Consider the following 26,529-nt stretch of genomic DNA (forward strand, 5'->3'; position numbering starts at 1 on the left):
GATATATAACACCTAACAATACTACACTTGTATTGTATTAAAATTATTAGTTTATTTTTTGTTATATATTTATTGTGTTTTTTAAATTTTGTATAATATAAAAGATTATATTTGTAACTATGTAGACTTCACATATTAAACAAATAAATATATGTAATAACTTAAGTTGATTATGTTCAATGAATACATATTTTTTCTCGATGATAATTCATCTTTTATGTTTCCGCTGAAATGTACACTAGTTTCATTTAATATTTTAAGTCAAACTTTAATATTGTAAGTTTTTCGTCAAACTAGCGTGAAGAACATTTGACGTATAAGTAAATTTCAAAGAAAATTAAATTCTAATGGACAGAGAAAAGTGTTTTAAATATTTACTAATGTTCTCAGTTAATAAAAATTGATAAAATAGAGTACATTAATTGTCTTCTCTATTCATAATCATTTTCACAGTTTCAATTTTCAAATGATTAAGAATTTAAAAGTGATTTACTGACAAAGTTTATAATTAAAATGATAATAGATAAGACTAAAAAATCATTAATTATAGATCTACTTTTAAAAGCATAAAAAGAAAATAAAGATATTTTGAAAGTGAAAGGAGGTGACAGAGAGTGATTATTATTATTATTATTATTAAAAAAAGTTCCCACATCGGAAGAGAGGTAGAAATAGTAAAAGGGTTGGGTTGTATAAAATGGAGAGATGGGATAACATTGAAACTTACATACCTGGACGGGGACAATGGGTGATCAATTAGGCCCATTGCCTAGGATAGTGGCCTCCATTGCACATAATAGGAGGTGCGCTAACCTAACATCTCTCCTTTGTGAGAGACTGTACGTCGTAATTTGTGGCAGCTGGGGCCTGCGCATGCCGCGGCCCCTCCCAATCCCCTAATTTAAGTTCCAATTTTATATCTTTTGTTTTTTCAAAATTGTTACATTTTAAATACTCTTAACATGTTTTAAAATTAGTTTTGTTTGTTAAGATTCTTGTCAAAAATGTTATTTTTGAACAAATCTATATTCATTTTAAAAGTGGACATTTATACTCAAATAACATCTTGATATCTTTACTAAATTCTGAACACTAAAGCTTATCTTATGAAAATAAATGCACATTCCACAGAGCAAGTTTGATTTTGGTGACAAAACTGTTATATTGCGCTACCTTCTATAGCCTATAGGTGGCCATAGTCGAAGAAAATAGTTGTATTAAATACACAAAAGCATTAGTTGGAACTGGAGAATGCTGATTTGTTATGTGTTGGAGGTAAACCAGAAGGATTATAATCAAGATCGATGATGAAAGAAGAAAAGGATTTTCAGCAGCATCAATGTCTTGCAGCTGGTTCATGAAAGATCTATTAGAAAATAGTCTAACAAATGTATTAGTTGGAACTGGAGGATGCTGATATGGCTGTGAATAGATAGCTCAAAATTTACATAGTGAATGTTGAAATGAAAAGAAAAGAAGGATTCTTTTTAGCTGCTGAAAATAACGTAATGCTGATTGTTGAGCTGGTTTGAAGAATTGCTATAGTTGAACCTTTGAAGATTGGGCTATATATCATATATGATCCAAAAATGAAGATGGGGCTATAGATGGTAAAACTGTTTCATCAAATAGGATGAGGAAAAAAGAATATATAGAATTCTTTTGAAGATGATGACTTCAATGAAAGACGAAAGAAAGGAGTTCGTTGATGTAACGAATAGGAATGTTAAATTGACTTTAGACTTAAAACTAAAGCTGTAATAGTTGAAGACTGTTGATAAATGAAATAACTTCCAAAGAAATTGTTGTGGATGGACTCAAGAAGAGTTATCATTTTTTGTGTGGATTTTATAAACGACTTTTGAGCTGTTTATATTTGGTAGCTGTTTCGAATTAAAAAAACAACTTTGTATCTGTGTATATAATAAGTTTGGGCTCTATACTTCCCACCCACCTCATTACAGAAAAGTATTTGGTTTAGAATAACAAGTAGTAGGTCAGTTTTCATAAATTTCATTGTAAATGTGAAATACTTGGAGTCAAAATATTATTGAATTCTCAGAACTACTTCGGCATCTTCTATCTAGAGTCTTTGTGAATCCATCCGACTTTTGTTGTTGATATTCTTGGTCTTTAAAACGTGTTTCTATATGGTAATTACACATTTTCTCCACTTAACTTTATGCCAAGTTTTATGAATTGGGTTAGCCGAAAAAAATTATTCAAACTTGGGTTGTAGAACGAGGTGTTATGTTTTGTTTGAAAGATATTGGCCTAGCGATAGTGATTGTTTGATTGAAAAAAAGAAAAAAGAGGTTTTGTCGGTATAAATTGCCAAGGCAATCTTTGTTCAAAAGTAAATGTCTCAAATATTGAGCTATGATGGAGATTTATAGATTTAAAATTTTTTGTTATGAAGAAATACTATTTGAAGATTAAGTTTGAGAAGTGACTATACAATGGCTTCAATGAAAATTGACATGTCTGTATGACTATGAGAATTGTAATGTTTTATCAACTTGTTTTTGTCCATGTTAAATTTGTTTCTATTATGTTTTATTTAAGGAAAAGATATAAAAAATAATAAAAATAATTTAAGAAACTATTAATTAGTTAAATTATACTAACTAGTTTTAATAATTTATTTTGTTAACAATAAATTATTTGGTTTTGTTAATTTGGAGTTCTTAATGAAACTTCTCCATTATATAATGGAGGATGTAATTGTTTGCATTACAAGTTCAATAACAATACATATTCAGCTTGTCATTGGATAATTTAATTTTTAATTTTTTTTAATTCATTAGGATAGTTCAAGTGGAGAATTTTTTTTGTTTAAAAAACATTTCAAACTTGAAAGTCTTAAGTTTAAGTGAACAATTATGATAGGAGATGATGTTATTTTTTCCATTGAAGAAATACTGAATTTATTTTATTGTTTGTTTTTTTTCCTTTTTCTATGTTATTTCTCATTTAAGACTAATTTTCCCATCTTTCTCACTAATTTCGTGCTTCTCTGGTTTGAATTTCATTTGGGATACAAAAATTAATGCATGGACTTCGATCAAAATGATCCAAATATTGGAATTTGGATTAAGGCCAGGATGGTTCACATGGAGACGAAATGAGCATGAAGATCGAGGCTCAATTATTCTTAACTCAGAGGAAGTAAAATTTCAAGTTCAATAAAAAACCTTTGTCGGCTCTTCCGGGTGCTGGGTGTTGGTTTTTCAATCAAGTAATTCTTCCAAGATAGATTAAGAATGCATGTGTATAGAATTAACCTAGTCAAGTCTAAATCAAGTTCTAGTCCTACCATATATGTCAATGAATTAAACTAGAACAATATGTCCAAAGAAGACTAATTGTTCAACAGAAGCAATTGGTAACATTCATATCGCACTTGATTCCTTTGGTAACACTTACCTTCGACATAGGGTGCAATAACCATGGACACAAAATCCTATTGATTGAAAAGAACATTTCAAATGTTTTTATATAATTAGGAAGAAGAACTAATGTCTCTCAAAACATTCATCTGTTATGGAAATTTTCTCATGAAGACTTAAAGTCAGACAACTGCACTATTCTTGATATAACCATAAAAAACAAACAAATTCTTCCACATGAGACAACAATATTTCTATACATAATCATGTCCCATTTTAACTTTTATTAATGCAGACAACCACAAATGTAAGGCGACACACAATCTTTAGGGGAAATTTCTTGAGAAAATACAACAAAAACGTAACCAAGAAAAAAGAAAATCTAATTCAGAATTCACAAATATGACCAGGTTACAGGACAAGATCCGAGGCAACTGTCTTGGGCTGCTGGGGAGGACTCATGGCTCAAAAAGCATGTTCTCCGCCTCTTTCTTCAATGAATCAAATAGCACAGTCGATAAATACCTCTCACCAAAGCTGGGAAATATCGCCTGTTGGAATTACATAAAAGAAAAAGAGGTGAAGGATTGAAAAAAAAAATAAGAAAGGATTATGCATGCAGTTTAAGATGAAGAAACTTACAACAATGAGTTTTCCAGCATTTTCTGGTCTCTTCGCTAACTTAATTGCAGCTGCAGCAGCTGCACCCGATGATATTCCGACCTGAATTCACAATTTCACATGTAAAGATGTGTTCACCAGCAAGAATGTAAACGATGATCTTATAAAGGTCAATATAAGTGTACATGAAATAAGAAATATTTGTTTTTCTTACCAGCAAGCCTTCTTTCAGTGCTAGAAGCTTAGCAGTTTCAATAGCTTCCTCACTTGATATCTGCAAAACATATGTGCGGAAATTAGATCAGAAATCCCAAGTGTATAGAATAAAGGTAGCTTCAAAAATAACAGTGACAATTATGTACTTGTCCATACAATAATTTGGATATTGATCAAGAAAACAATCTTATACCGAACGGAGAAGACCATTTTCAGTTTTGTTTCTTTCGATTTTCTAATGAGATCATGGTTGTGACAAAATACCAGTTTATCAATATCTAACATAAAATGAATAATCGAGAGACTTCAAGGATCTACTTACTTGAACAACTTCGTCAATCAAATCAAAATCCAGTACTTTTGGGATAAAACCAGCTCCAATTCCTTGGATTTTATGAGGACCTGCATGGAATTGTAAATCGATTTCAAAAGAAGAAGGCAGAAATATCTGAAAAAGAAGGACCTACATTTTACATAACTCACCAGGAGTTCCTCCAGATAAAACTGCACTTTCAACAGGTTCTACACCATACAACTGTCACAAGTAAAACCAACAACGAATTAGAAGTTGGATTGCAATTATCGCCATATACCACTTACACGGGAGGAAAAAAGATGTAACCTTAATATCGGAGTTTTGCTCTTTAAGGAATTTCCCTGTACCAGTAATTGTCCCTCCTGTACCTATCCCGGAAACAAAAGCATCAACCTTTCCACCCGTTCCCTTCCAGATCTCAGGCCCCGTGGTCTCGTAATGTATCTAAAACAACTCCATTGAGTTATTACATGGAAAATATAGAAAGCTTTTTAAGGATAAAAAAAATAAACCTTTGGATTTGCTGGATTGTCAAACTGCTGAAGAATATAGGAATTGGGAGTCTTTTCCATGATCTCTTTTGCCTTCTGCATAGCCCCAACCATGCCCCGGGCAGGATCTGTAAGGACTAACTCAGCTCCAAAAGCTTTGAGGATGATTCTCCTCTCAAGACTCATAGAAGATGGCATGGTAATGATTAGCTTGTATCCCTTTGCGGCCGCCATAAATGCCAATCCAATACCAGTATTACCACTCGTTGGTTCAATCAGGACACTCTTCATAATCATACACCAAAACAAAATACAAGCTTATAACGGTTTCAACAAAAAAAACTAAAGTTTTCATCTGGAAATGGACAAATTAAATATGATAAAATAGTCAGAAGAGATGAAAACCAACCTCCCCAGGTTTAATCAGGCCCTTCTCCTCTGCATCTTTGATCATACTGTACCCAATCCTGCATATCGATAAGAATTGGTTCATTACATAACTGCAAAACAATCATTATAAGAGATAGGCCTAGTTAGTAGTACCTGTCTTTTACACTGGAGCAAGGTTCCATCATCTCTAGCTTGGCGGCTACACGAGCAACACAGCCATCCACGATGTTGTTGAGATATACCAAAGGGGTATTACCTATCAACTATAGATAGTATTATGAAATCAAAATTAACATCTATCTATCTAAAGAGAATCAAAAGAAACAGAATATTAATAATCCAAGCTCACTTCTGTAACATCATTTGCAATCACACTCTTCATGATCTCTGCCATTTTGGGTTGAACGATTAACAACAACTGCAAGAACTATAGACGAAGATAAAGAGGAATAGGTTTGAGAGATAAGATGATGAGTATATATAGAGTCCGCTCGAGCCATTATTATAACGATGGAAATCTTGAGAGATGAACTCTGAATCTCTCCGCGTTACCGCGTACAAACAAACACAAATCCACGAAACCCACAAACCCTCAAGCACAAATCTACAAACCCGCATAGAATATAGTAACGAATAGTTTTATGATCCACTTGCAAATATGATAGATTATCATAAAACCACTTCTAAATATCTTATAATTAAATGAGATTTCTTGTTTTTTTATTAGTTTCAGAACTTAATTTTAACTTATTCATAATACACATGTACAATTTGTTTGACCTCATGTATTTATTAAAAACAAATTGTACAACAATGGTTGTTTAGGGTATAAAATATTTGGAAACTTGTTGATCTAAAATTTTAACAAGTCCAAATGTGTATGTGGTTCAGATCGATTTATTTATCGAAATGTACATCAAAATCGTTGACGGCGAAATCGTTAATTTGTCGGTTTTGAGCGACTCGCGTACTATTTTGAACTTGAATCACTTTTCTCATATTATTATTTGGGGACCCTACTTTTGAACCACTAAGAAAATTGATTTGGTCGGTTTGATCTATTACCGAATTTGTTAAATAGAGTTTCTTGAATGACTCAAAATTAAAAATAAAAAAACTTGGCGGAATTTAGGAAACCCTTGGGGAAATGCATCAGGTGCCGTAGCGTTACAGAGGGACCATTTCGTTTTTGTAGGATGAGTTCAATGATATCTTCTTTTTACAAAGTAAATCGACTTCGATTCTTACAAAATCAACATCACTTCAGATGATTCTAATAGATAAAGAAAGGTACAGACAGTCTGATCTTGCAAATGAGCGAACTAAGGTCGAAAAGATTGAAAAAATCAGTCATTCACAACCACTGATGAAATATGCATCAAAATCCACAGTTTCACATGAGATGGATTAAAAAAGGTTGTTATTACGGGTAGTTTCTACAAAGGATCGGACTGTCCCAGGATTCCATTCTCAAGAAGTGTATCGTTCATCTTTCGTCAACCAATCTTGTATAATACACATCTTTTTTGAAAAAAATTCTTTTTATAATTCTAATTCTTTTTGCTAGTTATTCCTTTCCCTATTTTCGTTAGATTAGAAACCTCTAATCAAGTTTCCATTGTTTCTATTCTAACACGAAATGATAAGAACACTTAAAATCCTCGTGTCACCCATTCAAATCTAGTTCTTAGCCGTATTATGAAATTTCTAAGAAATAAAAAAGTACTAAGTACATTTTCCATAAAGTGATTCACGCCCTTTTACTAAAATCAGAGTTGAACATCATTTTATTGCTCGTCTTCAAAGGTTTCAAAACAAATAATTTCCTAATTGTTCCAAAACAACTAAAAAGAGATTTGTGTCGGACATTCAATGCTTCGATTTGAAGTAGGACGAAGATCGGGCCGAAAGGTGTAGTCGATGAACAACAGGTGAATATTGATGTACTACCCCTTGTTGGTCCCGAGGGACGGAGATGTCATTCGTTTGATGAGAAATAAAAAGGAATATCGAAAATTCTGCCAATTTCCCCTCTTTTGCAATCAGTTTCGCTAGCTTAGGTGGAAGGCGAAGAAGGCCCACTTTCTGGGTCTAAGCCATCAATGAGATACCACTCTAGAAGAGCTAGAATTCTAACATTGTGGTAGGACCTACGGACTAAGGGACAGTTTCAGGTAGACAGTTTATATGGGGAGTAGGCCTCCCAAAAGGTTTTAAATCTAATTCCAGACAAACTAATGTCTAGGAGTTTATTGAAACCATTGAATTCAGAATATGGTAAATATATATATATTCTCTATTTATATAAACAATGTATACAACTTTGTGTCGGAAGTGGGGACCATCGTTTATCCTTTCTTTTAACTTTGAAAATCTCAAAAATTTCATTAAAGAATGGAGGCGATTCAACTTTGGCTCCTTTCATTCTAACATTACTAACGTTTCCCAATATATTGATATCATTGACAATTTGGAAGAAGAACGAGATCTGACTGTAACTGAAACTTCTAGCAGATGCACCCTCATGGAAAAACTCAATTTTTTTTATAAATGGGAAAAAATAACGCAAGACAAAAATCACAGTGTAAATGGCTCAAAGAGGGGGATTCTAATAGCAGGTTTTTCCACAACTTTGCAAACTATCGAATAAAATATAATCAGATATATATCCTTAAGGTGAACGGGATTGAGATTGTCGAGGCAAATTCTATTCGGGATTCCATTCTCTCTTTCTATGAGAGTCTTCTCATAGAGTCAATTTGCGAGATAACGATTTTGGGAATAAACGACTTTAATAAAATTAGCGAGCAACAAAAGTCCTCTATCGAGTATGATTTTACAATTGACAAAATTTGGAAAGCTATTACAAGTTGTGATGGAGACAAAGCACCTAACCTAGAGGGATACACAATCGCTTTCATTAAGAAGTCTTGAGAATTTATTAAACATGACTATTTGAGCTTGTTCAAGCACTTTTATGCTACGGCTTCCTTTGAGAAATATTAAAATTCTAACTTTATTGTCCTTGTTAGGAAGATTCAAGAGGCCAAGGAACTCAAACACTTCAGACCTATTAGCATTGTGACGATTTTCTATAAAATATTGGCAAAAAATTTAGCTAATAGGCTCAAAGTCTTTTTTCCATAACTCATTACTCCTAACCAGATGACGTTCGTACAAGATAGACAGATCACCGACGCTTATCTAATTATAAATAAGTGCATTGACTATATTACTAGAAGAAATGTGACGTGTTTCCTTTGTAAACTTGATATCGAAAAAGTTTTTGATCACATGACTTGAGATTTTCTCTTTTCTCTCCTCGAGAAGATGGGTTTTGGAGTGAAATGGAGGAAGTGGATAAAAAATTGTGTTACTGAACCTATGTTCTTAATTCTTATAAACGGCACGGTGTTTGGGGTTTTCAAGAGCTCGAGAGGACTTAGACAGGGGGATCCTTTATCACTCCTCATTTTCACGGTGATTATGGAAGGTTTGTCAAAACTATTCAAAAGAGTCATCAATGCTAGTCTTTTTACGTGAATTAATATATAAACAACGAGAAGACCCAACTATATATCTAACTTACTTTCTCTTTGTCTTACTAAACCTACAACAGAAAACCTTCATTCTCTTGCAAAGATTTTTATTCTTTTTTAGACATGCTCGGGGCTGAAGATTAATAGAGAAAAGTCTGAACTTTTTTTCATCGTTAACGTTCATAACACCCCATCATTGGCCAAAATTCTGGGGTTTAAAATTGGTTCTCTCCCATCAAAGTATCTCGGTGCCAAATTCAGTTGCAGTGATATTTAGAATCATATCATCGAGAAAATGGGAAATATGTTGGCACTTTGGAAGAGCAAACTTCTCTCTAAAGGCGGTATGTTGGTCCTCTTTAAGAACTCCCTCGCCACAATCCCAAAATTCACTATGTCACTCTTTCCTATCCCCGCATCGGTGGTCAGCGGAATGGACAAAATCATTAGGAATTTTCTCTAGGGCAACTCTAACTCATTTAAAATCACTCATTTTGTAAGATGAGACACAACGAAGCTTGACGTTGTTGACGGAGGACTCGGAATCAAGAACTTCTCCTTTTTCAACACTTCACTCATCTATAAATGGCGGTGGAGATTTCTCAACGAAAGCACAAGTCTTTATAGAAGAAAACAATCATTGTCAAGTACTGACTTTGAGATAACGAATGAATGCCTCTTTTTGGGAGAAAGTTTATGGGTAGAAAGCCTATGGGTCTGTATCTATAAAACATGGGAGAAACTCCACCTCCTTCTCATTTTTACGGTTGATAATGGTAAGAAAATCGATTTTTGGAATGATTCATGGCACCCTAACGAAAAATTATCAGACTCTTATCGTGATCTTTTTGAGATCGCTAGTAAAAAGGAGGCTAAAGTGGCAAACTGTTTTCGTCTCACATCTAACCAAATTGTTCGGAGAATTATTTTAAATAGACGACTTTCCACCGAAGTGGATGGGAGACGAGATCTCCTCATAAATGTTCATACCAACGTTTCGATTGACCTAGAGACTGACAATAATTTTTCTTTGTCCGACTCTCCCAATTTTAAAACTAGCTACATTTATCACGCGTCTCTCCAAAAAACTCCATCCCGGTTTCTTTGGAAAAAGATGTGGAAATCAAAAATTTTATCAAAAATATCGTTTTTGGTTTGGAAGTTATCGATGGAGTCTTGACATATAACAAAGTGAAAAAAGAAAGGATTTTATTTCGCTAGCAGATGTAACATTTGTTTGAAAAATGAAGAATCCATTGATCACATTCTTCTTTATTATGACCTCGTCAAAAACATGTGAGCTCTTCTACAGAACATCCTTCAATTTCAATGAGATACATCATCAAAAGTCGTTGACTTCTGGGCCAAATGGATTAAATTGTGTTATAGCAACAAAATCGCGGATGACTGAAAACCAATTCCCCTCATCATGTGGTGAACAATCTAGAAATAAATAAATGAGTTTTCAAAAAAAAAGTTATGCATACGAGCATCTCAAAGGATTTATGTTATACGCGTTCGCCTTCATTCGAAAAAAAGAGGCTTGTATAGGATGGGAATATTTTGATCTTATAGACATTTAAAATTCTTATGTTGTTTTCTTATTTATTGTTTTATTTTTTTCTTTCCCTTTTATAACGTTTAAACGCATTTTACGTTCTTTTTAATAAAAATTAACCTTTTTCAAACAAAATAAAATAAACCACGTATACAAATAAATAACAAAAAAGTTTGTATCATAATACATAAATAATGTATATACAAGGGTGGAGCCACGTATGGACTAAATTAAAATCTTAAAATAAAACATTTTATATATGTATTTAACATGTGACTCTTAGCCTAGTTGGTTATATAACTAAACTGTGATGAAAAGGTCAGGTGATCAAAATAACTTTATTTATAATATTTTAAAATATAATTTTTATCTATAAATTAATTCATAATTATTTTATTTTATACTAACAATATTTTCTAATATACAAATATTTATAATAATACATAAATTTTAATTAATATATAAATAAGATTTATTTATATAAATAAAGTATAAAAAATTATATATAAAATAATGTAAATCATATAATAATATTATTTATTTTAAAATTATATTTATATAATAATTATACATTCTTTTTTATTTATTTTAATATAATTAATAATACAAATTATTTATAAGGGTAAAATATAAAAATTAAAATAATAATAGTGTTTTATATTTCTTAATTTTAAACTATTTCAAAAATTTATAAGAAAATATAAATTAATATTATAAACAAGTTAAAATAGTTACATTAGTTTGATTCGGTATTTAAATAAAGATTTTGATATCCCTGCTCAAAAACCTAACAAATCTTCTAGAATTAATTTTGATGTAAGTTCTCTTAAACTGATCCAGCATTACGTATTCCGATATGGAAATATTCTTTTAATCAAATGGATGAAATTAGACGAGCTATATAAGATGTGGTCATATCAACCTATTAAGGATGAGTACCCCGCCGACCAAATTTGGAAATCGAAATCGACGGTTCCAATGTAATTGGTTTAAGAAAATTACTTGGTTAGAATACTCTTCTTTAAAAGATGCTGCTTTTTGTTTCTCATGTTTCTTGTTTGAACATAAGCAACCCCAAAACCCTACATTACAATAGATGGATTCAAATACTGAAAGCGAGTTAATGATTGGGATAGATGCTCTTTTGTTATGCATATAGGATGTAATATTTCACCACATAATAGGGTAGTTGAATATCTTGATAATCTAATGAATATCCTTGTCATATTGACAAAGTACTGAATGCATAGTCTTCAGATTAAAAACAAAATAACAGATTACGGCTTACAGCAAACTATTGAAAGCACTCGGTGACTCACTTTGCAACCGTGTGCATTGAGAGGGCATGACGAGTCTCCATCTTCGAATAATCGTGAAAATTTTATTGAAAAAAAAAGCGGAGCATATAAAGTTAAATCTGATATTCAAGTTGGAGTCAGCCCCATGTAATTTTTCATCCTGGCTCCGCCCCTGTGTATATATAAATATGAATAATGTCATTCAAAAGATGTTTTAACCTAATTCATTGAAAATGTTGAATAAACTTATATTGTATTTAAATAAACACAATATCATGAGCTAAAAGATCTACTATTTTTCATTGGTTGCATTTTATATATATATATATATATATATATATATATATATATATATATATATTAATAACTTCATTGCAATGAGATATATAACCTAAAACCAACACAAAAATGTATAAAATGTTACCAAATATATTCTAAACATAAGGAAAAAACAACAATTAAATAACAATTAAAAAATATTCATTAACAAAAAATTACATAAAAAATTAGGGTTAATGAGTTAAAAATACTCAAAAAATTAATGAGTTCATCGAACTTTTCCACCGGAGGTAAATAGACCTCCCAAAGTAAACACATCAGTTAATCGCATATATATTAATTTATCATTTTTTTTATCGGAATTTGTTTTTGATGCAAAAATATAATCGCAATTAATTCATTCAAAATGATTTTTGTATGGAAATCAAACACTATTTTTTATTCCTTCTTTATATATATTTTGATTATTCTTGTGTGACTCGATGCAACTATAAAAAAAAATGTATAAAAATCATAATATGTTTCACTCAATCTTACTGTAATTTTGATTACTTGTATGATTCAATTATAAAAAAAAGTATAAAATTCAGAATATTTTTCTTTACTCAATCTTACAGTCTTTTTATTAAATATAATGGATAATTTTGATTCTTAACTAGAATAATAATATTCTTTTCCGTCAAAACAATCCAACTATAACTATAACCGAAATGACTATATAATATTCATTTACAGATATATGGTCAAACCATTTTTAGCTATCTATATTTATTATATAACTTAACAAATTAAATAAAATAACTTTGTGGGAACTTTAGTTTATATATTTGTAAGCTTTTTAAATAGTTTTAAATGTTAATTTAAAATTATAGGCATAATATTTTTTAGGTGTTTTTAAACTTAAAAAATTATTTTGGTTTTCTATATTAAGCATTAAATATATATTTATTTTGATTAGTCTTGTATAATAAAATTATGAACGCATGCATAAATTAGAATGTAAGAACTTAAACTTAATATAAATTTTTTAAAGAACTTGAGTTTAATATAAATTTATATTTTTTTAATATTCAAATAATGAGAATCAAACCCAAACTAGTGTATATGCAATTTAACAAATAAGATAATTATATATTAATATTATTAGTTTAAAAAAATTGAAACACATTCATATATACTTGGTAAATAATAATTTTGACTGTTATTGTTGTTAATATTTTGAAGAAGAATATGTAAATTAGAAATTGTATTATTCTATCAATTAAATCTCAATATAAAAATTATTTTATAGAGGTAAATTAAAACTAACTAACTTAGTTATTAAAATAAATGTTTTATTAAAAATAATAAACTGTCATTAAAATTAGTTATTACCTTTTAAGATTATTATCTTATTGATTAAATAAATAATAAGGATAAAACTTAGAACAATGTTAACTTTCTTTTTCTTTTTCCCTAAATGTTGTATTTATTTATTTTTATTTTTTTCAATATGGAAAATTAGCATTACACCCACAGTTGTAACTTTTTTTAAGGCATTCTAACGGAGAATTGAACAATCATTTTCCGATTTAGTATATAATATTGATATAGATAGAAAAGACTAACCAAACCTATAAAGTATGAACTCATCTTCAACCAAGAATCGAATTTGGTATGAACCCATCTTCAATCAAGAATGAAAATTAACACATCACTCACTGAATCCAAACTTTGATAGACAATTACTCTAATGGGTAAAATCAAGAAACTTTTAGTCATAAAATTGAATCAATCTTAATATAACCTTACAACAAACAAATTCTTCCACTTGAGACAACACTGTTTCTAAACATAAATATGTACCATTTTAACTTTTATTAATTCAGCCAACCACAAATCTGACACACATTAGGGAAACTTCTTAAGAATATACAACTAAAAGGTGTTTATAGAATAAAATTAAATAAAAACACACACTAAATGTGATTCAGAATTCACAAATATGAGGCAACTGTCTTGGGCTGCAGAGGAAGAATCATGGCTCAAAAAGCATGTTCTCGGCTTCTTTCTTCAATGAATCAAACAACACAGTCGACAAATACCTCTCGCCAAAGCTAGGAAATATCGCCTGTTGGATTACATAAAAGAAAAAGAGGTGAAGGATTGAAAAAAAAAATAAGAAAGGATTATGCATGCAGTTTAAGATGAAGAAACTTACAACAATGAGTTTTCCAGCATTTTCTGGTCTCTTCGCTAACTTAATTGCAGCTGCAGCAGCTGCACCCGATGATATACCGACCTGAATTCACAAGTTCACATGTAACGATGTGTTCGACCAGCAAGATGTAAACGATGATCTTATAAAGGTCAATATAAGTGTACATGAAATAAGAAATATTTGTTTTTCTTACCAGCAAGCCTTCTTTCAGTGCTAGAAGCTTAGCAGTTTCAATAGCTTCCTCACTTGATATCTGCAAAACATATGTGCGGAATTAGATCAGAAATCCCAAGTGTATAGATAAAGGTAGCTTCAAAAAATACATGACAATTATGTTACTTGTCCATACAATAATTTGGATATTGATCAAGAAAACAATCTTATAACCGACGAAAAAAAAAAAAAACTTTCAGTTTTGTTTCTTTCGATTTTCTAATGAGATCATGGTTGTGACAAAAACCAGTTTATCAATATCTAACATAAAATGATAATGGAGAGACTTCAAGGATCTACTTACTTGAACAACTTCGTCAATCAAATCAAAATCAAGTACTTTTGGGATAAAACCAGCTCCAATTCCTTGGATTTTATGAAGACCTGCGTGGAATTGTATATCTATTTCAAAAGAAAGAAGCAGAAATATCTGAAAAAGAAGAAAGGACCTACATTCTACATAACTCACCAGGAGTTCCTCCAGATAAACCTGCACTTTCAACAGGTTCTTACGCCATACAACTGTCACAAGTAAAACCAACAACGAATTAGAAGCTGGATTGCAATTTTCGCCATATACCACTTACTCGGTAGGAAAAAAGATGTAACCTTAATATCGGAGTTTTGCTCTTTAAGGAATTTCCCTGTACCAGTAATTGTACCTCCTGTACCTATCCCGGAAACAAAAGCATCAACCTTTCCACCCGTTCCCTTCCAAATCTCAGGCCCAGTGGTCTCGTAATGTATCTAAAACAACTCCATTGAGTTATATTACATGAAAAATTATAGCAAGCTTTTAAGTATGAAAAACAAACCTTTGGATTGCTGGATTGTCAAACTGCTGAAGAATATAGGAATTGGGAGTCTTTTCCATTATCTCTTTTGCCTTCTGCATAGCCCCAACCATGCCCCGGGCAGGATCTGTAAGGACTAACTCAGCTCCAAAAGCTTTGAGGATGATTCTCCTCTCAAGACTCATTGAAGATGGCATGGTAATGATTAGTTTGTATCCCTTTGCAGCCGACATAAATGCCAATCCAATACCAGTATTACCACTCGTTGGTTCAATCATGACACTCTTCATAATCATTCACCAAAACAAATACAAGATTACAACCGGTTTTCAACAAAAAAACTAAAGTTTTCATCTGGAAATGGACAAATTAAATATGATAAATAGTCAGAAGAGATGAAAACTAACCTCCCCAGGTTTAATCAGGCCCTTCTCCTCTGCATCTTGATTCATACTGTACCCAATCCTGCATATCGATAAGAATTGGTTCATTACATAACTACAAAACAATCATTATAAGGGATAGGCCTAGTTAGTAGTACCTGTCTTTTTACGCTGGAGCAAGGCTCCATCATCTCTAGCTTGGCGGCTACACGAGCAACACAGCCATCCACGATGTTGTTGAGATATACCAAGGGGTATTACCTATCAATATAGATAGTATTATGAAATCAAAATTACATCTATCTATCATAAGAGAATCAAAAGAAACAGAATATTAATAATCCAAGCTCACTTCGTAACATCATTTGCATCACACTCTTCATGATCTCTGCCATTTTGGGGTTGAAACGATTAACAACAACTGCAGAACTAGAGACTAAGATAAAGAGGAATAGGTTGAGAGAAAAGATTATGAGTATATATAGAGTCCGCTCGAGCCATTATTATAACGATGGAAATCTTGAGAATGACCTCTGAATCTCTCCGCGTTACCGCGTACAACAAACACAAATCCACGAAACCCACAAACTCTCGAGCACAAATCTACAAACCCTCGAGCAGAAATCTACAAACCCGCAATAGAATATTGAAACGAATAGTTTTATGATCCACTTGCAATATGATAATCATAAAACCCTTCTATATATCTTATAATTAAATGAGATTTCTTGTTGTTTAGGGTTATAAAATATTTGGAAACTGTTGATCAAAAATTTTTACAAGTTCAAACTTGTGGTTCATATCGATTTATTTATCAAAATGTACATCAAAATCGTTGACGGTCAAAATTGTTAATTTGTCGGTTTTGAGCGACGTCACGTACTATGTTGAACTTGAATCACTTTTCCTCGGATTATTATCTGGGGACCCTACTTTTGAACCACTAAGAAAATTGATTTGGCGGTTTGATCTATTACCGAATTTGTTAAACAAAGTTTCTTGAACGACACAAAATAAAAAAAATAAAAAACTTGGCAAAACCTTAGGAACCTTTGGGGAAATGCACCATGTGCCGTAGCGTTACGGAGGGGACCATTCGTTTTTGTAGGATGAGTTCATTGATATATTCATTTACAAAGCAAATTAACTTCGATTCTTGAATAATCAACATCACTTCCGGTGATGCTAATAGATAAAGAAAAGGTACAAACAATCTTGATATTGCAAGTGAGGAAACTAAGGTCGAAAAGATTAAAAAAATACAACCACTGAATCAAAATCCACAGGTTCACATGAGTTCACATGAGATGAATTAAAAAAGGTTGTTATTACGGTAGTTGTCCCCGAATTCCATTATCAAGAAGTGTATCGTTCATCTTTGGTCGACCAATCCTATATAATACACATCTTTGTCTTTTTTTAATTCTAATTCATTTTGCTACTTATTCATTTCCTCAGTTTCGTTAGATTAGAAACCTCTATAAATGTCCATTGTTTATATTCGAACACGAATGATAAGGACACTGAAAATCCTCGTGTCACAAGTTCAAATCTGGTTCTTAGCCGTATTATGAAATTTCTAAGAATTAAAAAATGGTACTAATACTTTTTCCAGAAAGTGAAAGCTCTCCTTTTACTAAAATCAGAGTCGAACATCATCTTACTGATCGTCTTCAAAGTTCAAAACGAAGAGTTTTCTAATTGTTCTAGAACAACTATAAAGAGATCTGTGGTCGGACATTCAATTGATTTGATTTGAAGTAGGGAGAAGATCAGGCCGAAAGACGTAGTCGATGGACAACAGGTGAATATTCATGTACTACCCTTGTTGGTCCCAAGGGACGGAGATTTTATTTGTTGAATGAGAAAATAAAAAGGAATATCGAAAATTCCTCCAATTTTCCCCTCTTTTGCAATCAGTTTCGCTAGCTAGGTGGAAGGCGAAGAAGGCCCCCTTCTCGGGCTGAGCCATCAATGAGATATCACTCTAGAAGAGCTAGAATTTTAACATTGTGGCAGGACCTATGGGCCAAGGGACAGTTTCATGTAGACAGTTTCTATGGGAGTAGGTCTCCCAAAAGGTTCTAATCTGGTTCCAGACAAGCTAATGTCTAGGAGTTTTATTGAAACCATTGAATTCAGAATATGGTAAATATATATATATATATTATATATATTGTCTATTTAATATAAACAATGTATACAACTTTCTGTCGGAAGTGGGGACCATCGTTTTATCCTATCTTTTAAACTTTAAAATCCTCAAAAATTTCATAAGAATGGATGCAAGTCAGCTTTGGCTCCCTTACATTCTAACATTACTAACATTTCCAAGATATTGATAACATTGATAGTTGGAGAAGAACGAGATCTGACTGAAGCTAAAACTTCTAGCAGATGCAGCCTCATGAAAAACTCGTTTTTTTATAAATTGGAAAAAGATAACGCAAGACAAAAAATCACGATGTAAATGGCTCAATGAGGGGGATTCTAATAACAGTTTTTCCACAACTTTGCAAACTATCGAAGAAAATATAATCAAATATCTAATTCTTTAAGGTGAATGGATGGAGATTGTCCGAAGAAATTCCATTCAGGATTTCATTCTCCTCTCTTTTATGAGAGTCTTGTCACAGAGGGAATTTATTAAAATTGTAAATGGCCTATTTGTAGAGACCGATTTTGGGAGGAAACGACTTTAATAAAATTAGCGAGCAACAAAAGTTCTCTATCGATCAGGATTTTACAATTGAAGAAATTCGAACGCTATTACAAGTTGTGATGGAGACAAAACAACCCGCCCGGATGGATACACAATCGTTTTCATTAAGAGTCTTGAGAATTTATTAAAAATTGACTATTTGAGCTCGTCAAGCACTTTCATGCTACGACTTCCTTTGAAAAATGCTGAAATTCTAGCTTTAATTTCCTTGTTAGGAAGATTCAGAGGCCAAGGAACTCAAACACTTAGACCTATTAGCATTGTGACGATTTTTATAAAATATTGGTGAAAACTTTAGCTAATAGGCTCAAAAGTCCATTTTAACCATAACTCAGTTCTCCTAACCAATGACGTTCGTACAAGAGAGACAGATCACCAAGGCTTCTCTCATTGCAAATGAGTTCATTGACTCTATTACTAAAGAAATGGGACGAGTTGCCTTTGTAAACTTGATATCGAAAAAGTTTTTGATCACGTGATTTGAGATTTTCTTTTTTCTCTTCTCGAGAAGATGGGTTTTGGAGTGAAATTGAGGAGGTGGATCAAAACTTGTGTTACTGAACCTAAGTTCTTAATTCTTATAAACAACACGGTGTTTGGGGTTTTCAAGAGCTCAAGAGGACTTAGACAAGGGTATCTTTTATCACCCGTCTTTTCACGGTGGTTATATAAGGTTTGTCAAAACTATTCAAGAGAGTCATCAACGCTAGTCTTTTCACGTGAATTAATATAGGAACAACGACAAAACCCAATTACATACATCACTTACTTTCTCTTTGTCTTACTAAACCTACGACAGAAAACTTTCATTCTATTCAAAAGATTTTTATTAATTTTTTGAGGCATGCTCGGGGCTGAAGATTAATAGAGAAAAGTCTAAATTTTTTTTCATCGTTAACGTTCATAACACTCAGTCCTTGGCCAAAATTTTGGGGTTCAGAATTGGTTCTCCTCCCATCAAAGTATCTTGGTGCCAAATACAGTTGCAATGATATTGGAATCCTATCATCGAGAAAATGGAAATAAGTTGGCAATTTGGAAGAACAAACTTCTCTCTAAAGGCGTAGGTTGGGTCCTCATTAAACTCCCTCTTCACAATCCCAACATTCACTATGTCACTCTTCCCTATCCCTACATCGGTGGCCAGTGGAATGGAAAAAATCATTAGAATTTCCTCTAGGGCAACTCTAACTCTCATTTAAAAATTACTCATTGGTAAGATGAACACAACGAAGCTTTCACGTTATTGACGACGACTCAGAATCAATGACTTCTCCTTTTTCACACTTCACTCATTTGTAAATGGCGGTGATGATTTCTCAACGAAAACACTAGTCTTTGGAGAAACATCATCGTCAAGTACGAACTTCGAGATAACGAATGAAAGTCTCTTTTTGGGAGAAATTTTATGGGTAGAAGCCTATGGGGCCGTATCTGCAAAAATGGAGAAACTCCACCCCTTCTCATTTTTACGGTAGGTAATGGTAAAAAATCGATTTTTAGAATGATTCATGACACACAACGAAAATTGTCAAACTTTTATCAGGATCTTTTTGAGATCGTAGTAAAAAGGAGGATAAAGTGAAAACTGTTTTGGTCTCATATCTAACTAAATTGTTCGGAGAATTCATTTAAATAGACGACTTTCCACCGAAGTGGAGAGGAGAGGAGATCTCCTCATAAATGTTCATACCAACGTTTCGATTGACCTAGAGACTAACGACAAGTTTTCTCTGTCCGACTCTCCCAATTTTAAAACTAGTTACATTTATCATGCGTCTCTTAAAAAACTCCATCCCGATTTCCTTGGAAAGAGGTGTGGAAATAAAAAATTCCATCAAAAGTATCATTTTTTGGTTGAGAAGTTATCGATGAATGAGTTTTGACATATAACAAAGTGAAAAAGAAAGGATTTTATTTCTCTAGCAAATTCAACATTCGTTTGGAGAATCAAGAATGAAAAATCCATTGATCACAATCTTCTTCATTGTGACCTTGTCAAGAGCATGTGGGCTCTTCTACATAACATCCTTTAATTTCAATGGGATACACCATCAAAAGTCGCTGACTTCTGGGTCAAATGGATTAAATTGTGTGCAATAAAATCGCGGACGACTGGAAACTAATTTCCCTCATCATGTGGTGGATAATCTGGAAAGAAAGAAATAAAAGAGTTTTCGATGGGAAAAATTATGGATACGAGCGTCTCAAAAGATTTATGTTATATGCGTTGACCTTAATCTGAAAAAAAGGACTTGTACGGGATTAATTTTTTTTTGATGTTATAGGCATTTAAAATTCTTATGTTGTTTTCTTATTTATTGTTTTATTTTTTTCTTTCTCTTTTGTAACGTTTTAACGTATTTTAAGTTTTTTTAATAAAAGTTAACATTTTTCAAAAAAAATAAAATAAACCATGTATACAAATAAATACCAAGGTCTGTATCAAAATTCATAAATAATGTATATATAAATATGAATAATGTCATTAAAAATATGTTCTAGCATAATTCATTGAAAATATTGAATAAATTTATATTGTCTTTATATAAACACAATATCATGAGCTAAAAGATCTACTATATTAAAAAAAAACTACACAATATAACTTTGTTTGACTAAACATTAAGATTAAATTTATCTATTGGAGATATAATAATTAATATCCATGATAATCTACTCACAAATCTTTACACTAACCATGCTTACTAATTACTTTTATCCTTGATAATCTACTATCATTAGTTTAATATTCGATTATTCTTTCTATCTAATTATTTAATCTTTATTTTTTAAATATTTGATCAATTTTAACGGTTTTATTTAGCGAAAAATAAACCGTAATAAGTTTAATTTGGTCGGTTCAATTTGATTTGAATTTGGTTCGATTTGATCGATTTACTCAGACTCAAGTTCAAAACATAATGTTAAGGATTATTTAAAGCTCAATAAAATTATTTATCATATTATTATACAAGTTTGTCTTAAATTCTATATTGATAGTCATCAATTATTATTTTTAATAAATTATTAATATAATTTTGTCTAAAAATGTATATAAATGAAAAAAAAAACATAAATCCAAATAGTAAACGAATCAAGACATCAATCAACTTATTTCCCAACCATATAAATATCAATGAACTTTTTTTAATAAAAATAATTGGTTGCATTTATTTATTTATTTATATATATATATTAATAATTTCATTGCAATAAGATATATAACCGAAAAAATAAAAAAAATGTCATCAAATATATTCTAAACATAAGGAAAAAACAACAATTAAAAAGTAAAACATATTCATCCACCAAAATACATATATAGAATTAGGGTGTTAACGAATTAAAAATACTAAAAATAAATAAATGAGTTATCGACTTTTTCACTGTTTTCCCGAATAGACCTCCCAAAGTAAACATATCAACCAACTATATATTATTTTATTATTTTATTTTTATTTTTTTATCGGAATTTATTTTGAGGTAAAATATGACCGCAATTAATTCATTCAAAATGATTTTTGTATAGAAATCGAACACTATTTTTTTATTTCTTCTTTATATATATATTTAGATTATTCTGGTATGATTCAATGCAACTATAAAAAAAATGTATAAAATTCATAATATGTTTCACTCAATTTTTCTGTAATTTTGATTACTTGTATGATGCAATTATAAAGAAAATGTATAAAATTCAGAATATTTTTCATTACTCAATCTTACTGTCTTTTTATTAAATATAATGGATAATTTTGATTCTTAATAGAATAATAATATTCGTTTCCGTCAAAACAATCAAACCACCTATAACTATAACCGAAATGACTATATAATATTCATTTAAAGATATATGGTCAAAACCATTTTTAGCTATCTATATTTATTATATAACTTAACCAATTAAAGTAAATAACTTTGTGGGAATTTTAATTTATATGTTTGTAAGCTTTTTAAATAGTTTTAAATGTTAATTTAAAACTATAGGCATAATATTTCTTTAGGTGTTTTTAAACTTAAAAAATTATTTTGGTTTTCTATATTAATCATTAAATATATATTTATTTAGATTACTCTGGTATAATAAAATTATGAACGCATTCAGAAATTAGAATGTAAGAACTTAAAAACTTAATATAAAAATTATAAAGAACTTGAGTTTAACGTATATATATATATATATATTTTTTAATATGTAAATAATGAGAATCAAACCCAAACTAGTGTATAAGAAATTTAACAAATAAGATAATTATATATTAATATTATTAGTTTAAAAAAATTGAAACACATACACATTCATACTTGGTAAATAATAATTTTGACTGTTATTGTTGTTAATATTTTGAAGAAGAATATGAAAATTAAAAATTGTATTATTCTATCAATTAAATCTCAATATAAAAATTATTTTATAGAGGTAAATTAAAACTAACTAACTTAGTTATTAAAATAAATGTTTTATTAAAAGTAATAAACTGTCATTAAAATTAGTTATTAACTTTTAGATTACTTTATTATCTTATTGATTAATTAAAGAATGAACTTAAGAACAATGTTAAACTCTTTTCTTTTTTTTTCTCAAAATGTTGTATTATTTATTTTTATTTTTTTAATATAGAAAATTAGCATACAACCCACTATTATAACTTTTTTTAGGCATTCTAACGGAAATGTTGAACCATTATTTTCCGATTATTCTATAATATTGATATATAACTTATGAAAATCTTGGTTGAAACTTCTGTCTATTCTAATATATAGAGAAGAAAAAAAGCTATGAAGTATGAATCCATCTTCAACCAAGAACATAATTTGTATGAACCTATCTTCATTAAGAATCGAAATTGGCACACGTCAATCACTGATCCAACTTTGATAGACAGTTACTCTAATGGGTAAAAATCAAGAAACTTTTAGTCATAAAATTGAATCAATCTTAATATAACCTTACAACAAACAAATTCTTCCAAGTTAGACAACACTGTTTTCTAAACATAAATATTTACATTTTAGCTTTATTTAATTCAGCCAACCCAAATCTGACACACATTAGGGCAACTTCTTGAGAAATACAACTAAAGGTGTTCATATAACCATAAAATAAATAAAAACACACAGTAAATGTGATTCCAGATCACAAATATGAGGCACTGTCTTGGGCTGCTGAGGAGGAGTCATGGCTCAAAAAGCATGTTCTCGGCTTCTTTCTTTCTTCATGAATCAAACAACACAGTCGACAAATACCTCTCGCCAAAAGCTAGGAAATATCGCCTGTTGGATTACATAAAAGAAAAAGAGGTGAAGGACTGAAAAAAATAGGAAAGGATGCTGCATGCAGTTCAAGATGAAGAAACTTACAAACAATGAGTTTTCCAGCATTTTCCTGGCCTCTTTGCTAACTTAATTGCAGCTGCAGCAGCCGCACCAGATGATATACCAACCTGAATTCACATTCCAAAGTCCATAAGTAAAAGACAGATCCTATAAAAGTGAATCTCTCTAAGTATGGTTGAAAGAGGAAATATTTGTTTTACCAGCAAGCCTTCTTTCAGTGCAAGAAGTTTTGCAGTTTCAATAGCTTCATCACTTGATATCTGCATAGAACAAATCCTAACTTCAGAATAGTAACGACAATTATATCTCGATGACCACCATAAGGAGGAGTTCAGGAACCTATTTATTTGTTATCACATTTTGTGATCTCGAACCATGATCCAAAAAATATCGAAATTTATTATGTTTAGTAAAAGTCACACTAGTCCATATAAAACTATTGCAATCTTTCAATGGGCGTGATTGTGACAAACTAAGTTTCCAGATAAACTCCATATCAATGAAAAATGGAAACGTCAAGGCATACATACTTGAACTACTTCGTCGATCAAATCAACATCCAGTACTCTTGGGATAAAACCAGCACCATTCCTTGGATTTATGAGGACCTAAATACAAGATGAAATTATATAATCAATTTCCTAAGCAGGGGGCAGAAATATCTAACAAAGTGAAAGGGAGAATCGTAGCTGTCCAGTTATAGTCAAGCTAACATACGATGCACAGCCTACATGAACTCACCTGGTGGTCCTCCAGATAAACTGCACATTCACAGGTTCTACCCATACAACTGTCAGAATTCATAAATAAAAAAGATAAAAAAAAAAAACAGCAATGAATTAGAAGTTGCAGATTGCTAATTTTCCATCATATACAGGAATAAAATAGGATCTAACCTTAATATTGGAGTTTTGCTCTTTAAGGAATTTCCCTGTACCAGTAATTGTACCTCCAGTAACCTATCCCGGAACAAAAAGCAGCAACTTTGCCACCTGTTCCCTTCCAGATCTCAGCCCCGTGGTCTCGTAATGCACCTAAAATAATTTGAGTGGAATTATGAGATTTAACTCAGAGCTACATTTAAGCAAGTTTAAGGACAAAAGATAAAAAAAAACCTTTGATTGCTGGATTCTCAAACTGCTGAAGAATATAGGAATTGGGAGTCTTTGCCATGATCTCTTCTGTCCTTCTGCATAGCCCCTTTCATGCCCCTGGCAGGAATCTAGTAAGGACCAATTCAGCTCCAAAAGCTTTGAGGATGATTTTCCTCTCAAGACTCATGGAAGACGGCATGGTAATAATCAGCTTGTATCCTTTTGAGGCCGCCATAAATGCCAACCCAATACCAGTATTACCACTCGTTGGTTCAATCAGTACACTCTTCACGGGCAAAAAACATCATTTTTTCAGTATCAACAAAAGGGTTCATCTAGAAATATGGACAAATGGCAAGAAGAGATGAAACTAACCTCCCCAGGTTTAATCAATCCCTTCTCCTCTGCATCTTTTATCATACTGTACCAATCCTGCATATCAATAATATTTGTTATAAAAAAGCCAATAAATTTTCCAAGAATTTAAGAGCATAGTCTAGATTCATTTCATTTGGTACCTGTCTTTTACACTGGAGCAAGGCTCCATCATCTCTAGCTTGGCAGCTATTCGAGCAACACAACCATCCACGACATTGTTGAGGTATACCAAAGGGGTATTACCTATCAACTACATTTCATGAAAACAAACAACAAACAAAAATGAGTGTTAAGAATCTACAGGTAAAGGATTCAAAAGAAGACAATCCAAACCCACTTCAGTAACATCATTTGCAATCATATGCTTCCCTTTTGCCATTTTGAATCAAACACTTAATAACTGCACAATCTAAAATAAGAAGGAATCATCAAACATATAGAACAAGATTGTAAGATTACAAACCCATTTACTGATTCAAGCTAGCAAACAAATTAATGATGCATACCTCTTAATCTTAGAAGAAAAGATGATGAATTTGGAGGGATAAGTGGATGAGTATATATACAGTCGATTGGACCCATTTTCACGCTTACGATCATGACGGAATTTTGAAGATGAAGCTCTCTCCGCGTTACCGCGTTCAAACACAATCGAAGCAAACCCTCAAAACACACACAGAGAAGAATCTAACGAATAGTCTAGTTATTATTATACAACCTTCAAATATACTTCACATTTTTGAATTTCAACGGCAACAAATTGAAATTTATAAATATGTGTTAAAATAATATTTTAAAATATTATATTATCTAAATTCAACTCAAACTAGTTTTAAGGAAAACCAATATTGTAAATAACTTTATAAATGTCTTTAATTCAACTCAGACTCCAATTTGTATGGATTTTGTAAGGTTCAATCTCTAAAGCTTGAACAAAATCGGTCTAATTTTAATTAGGACATATGAGATCACAATTTTTTGTCATTTAATTTTTTTAAAATAAATATTAACCGGCTTCTATCTTATTTTTAACATATCATTTTCGTTTTTTTAAATTATTTATCACGTTTGTAAATTAAATAATCTTTAAATACGTTTAAAAGTATTTTTTTTTAAGTAGGTATTTTTCGAGATTTATCCCACCATAATTTGTCTAATGTAGTTTGATTGACTAAACAATGTGTGATTTAAGAAAACAATCTTGAGAAATTTGAAAAAAGAGATTTATTTATCATATAAAATTTGAATTAATATAATTTTGTGTACGGTATGTATCCACATAAATTATGAATGACATAATTTTGTGCT

General features: G+C 31.2%; 1 protein-coding gene, 1 non-coding gene and 2 pseudogenes across 3 annotated transcripts; 1 reads left to right on the plus strand and 3 right to left on the minus strand.

Moving 5' to 3' along the window:
* Positions 1 to 723: 723 nt before the first annotated feature.
* LOC124944199 lies at positions 724 to 889 on the plus strand. The gene has a single exon (XR_007099847.1). It is a non-coding gene; the product is annotated as a U1 spliceosomal RNA (small nuclear RNA).
* Positions 890 to 3,573: 2,684 nt separating this feature from the next.
* Positions 3,574 to 25,630, minus strand: LOC124941357 (cysteine synthase-like). 2 transcript variants are annotated; one of them, XM_047481669.1, is made up of 10 exons: positions 5,773 to 6,012; positions 5,577 to 5,686; positions 5,443 to 5,500; positions 5,055 to 5,318; positions 4,849 to 4,986; positions 4,710 to 4,761; positions 4,549 to 4,628; positions 4,225 to 4,284; positions 4,032 to 4,112; positions 3,574 to 3,940 (listed from the first exon to the last, which is right to left on the minus strand). In XM_047481669.1, exons 1-10 carry the CDS (start codon positions 5,815 to 5,817, stop codon positions 3,848 to 3,850), a joined length of 981 nt encoding a protein of 326 aa, XP_047337625.1. In that variant the 5' UTR covers positions 5,818 to 6,012; the 3' UTR covers positions 3,574 to 3,847. The 2 variants fall into 2 exon arrangements, with proteins under 2 accessions (XP_047337625.1, XP_047337624.1); XM_047481668.1 differs by lacking the exons at positions 5,577 to 5,686; positions 5,773 to 6,012 and adding exons at positions 25,362 to 25,471; positions 25,559 to 25,630 and having other exon boundaries at positions 4,032 to 4,284.
* Positions 13,834 to 15,893, minus strand: LOC124941358 (annotated as a pseudogene).
* Positions 23,590 to 25,133, minus strand: LOC124941197 (annotated as a pseudogene).
* Positions 25,631 to 26,529: the final 899 nt, after the last annotated feature.

Source organism: Impatiens glandulifera, chromosome 6 (genome assembly GCF_907164915.1).
Source record: "Impatiens glandulifera chromosome 6, dImpGla2.1, whole genome shotgun sequence".
In the NCBI taxonomy this organism is placed as follows: Eukaryota; Viridiplantae; Streptophyta; class Magnoliopsida; order Ericales; family Balsaminaceae; genus Impatiens; species Impatiens glandulifera.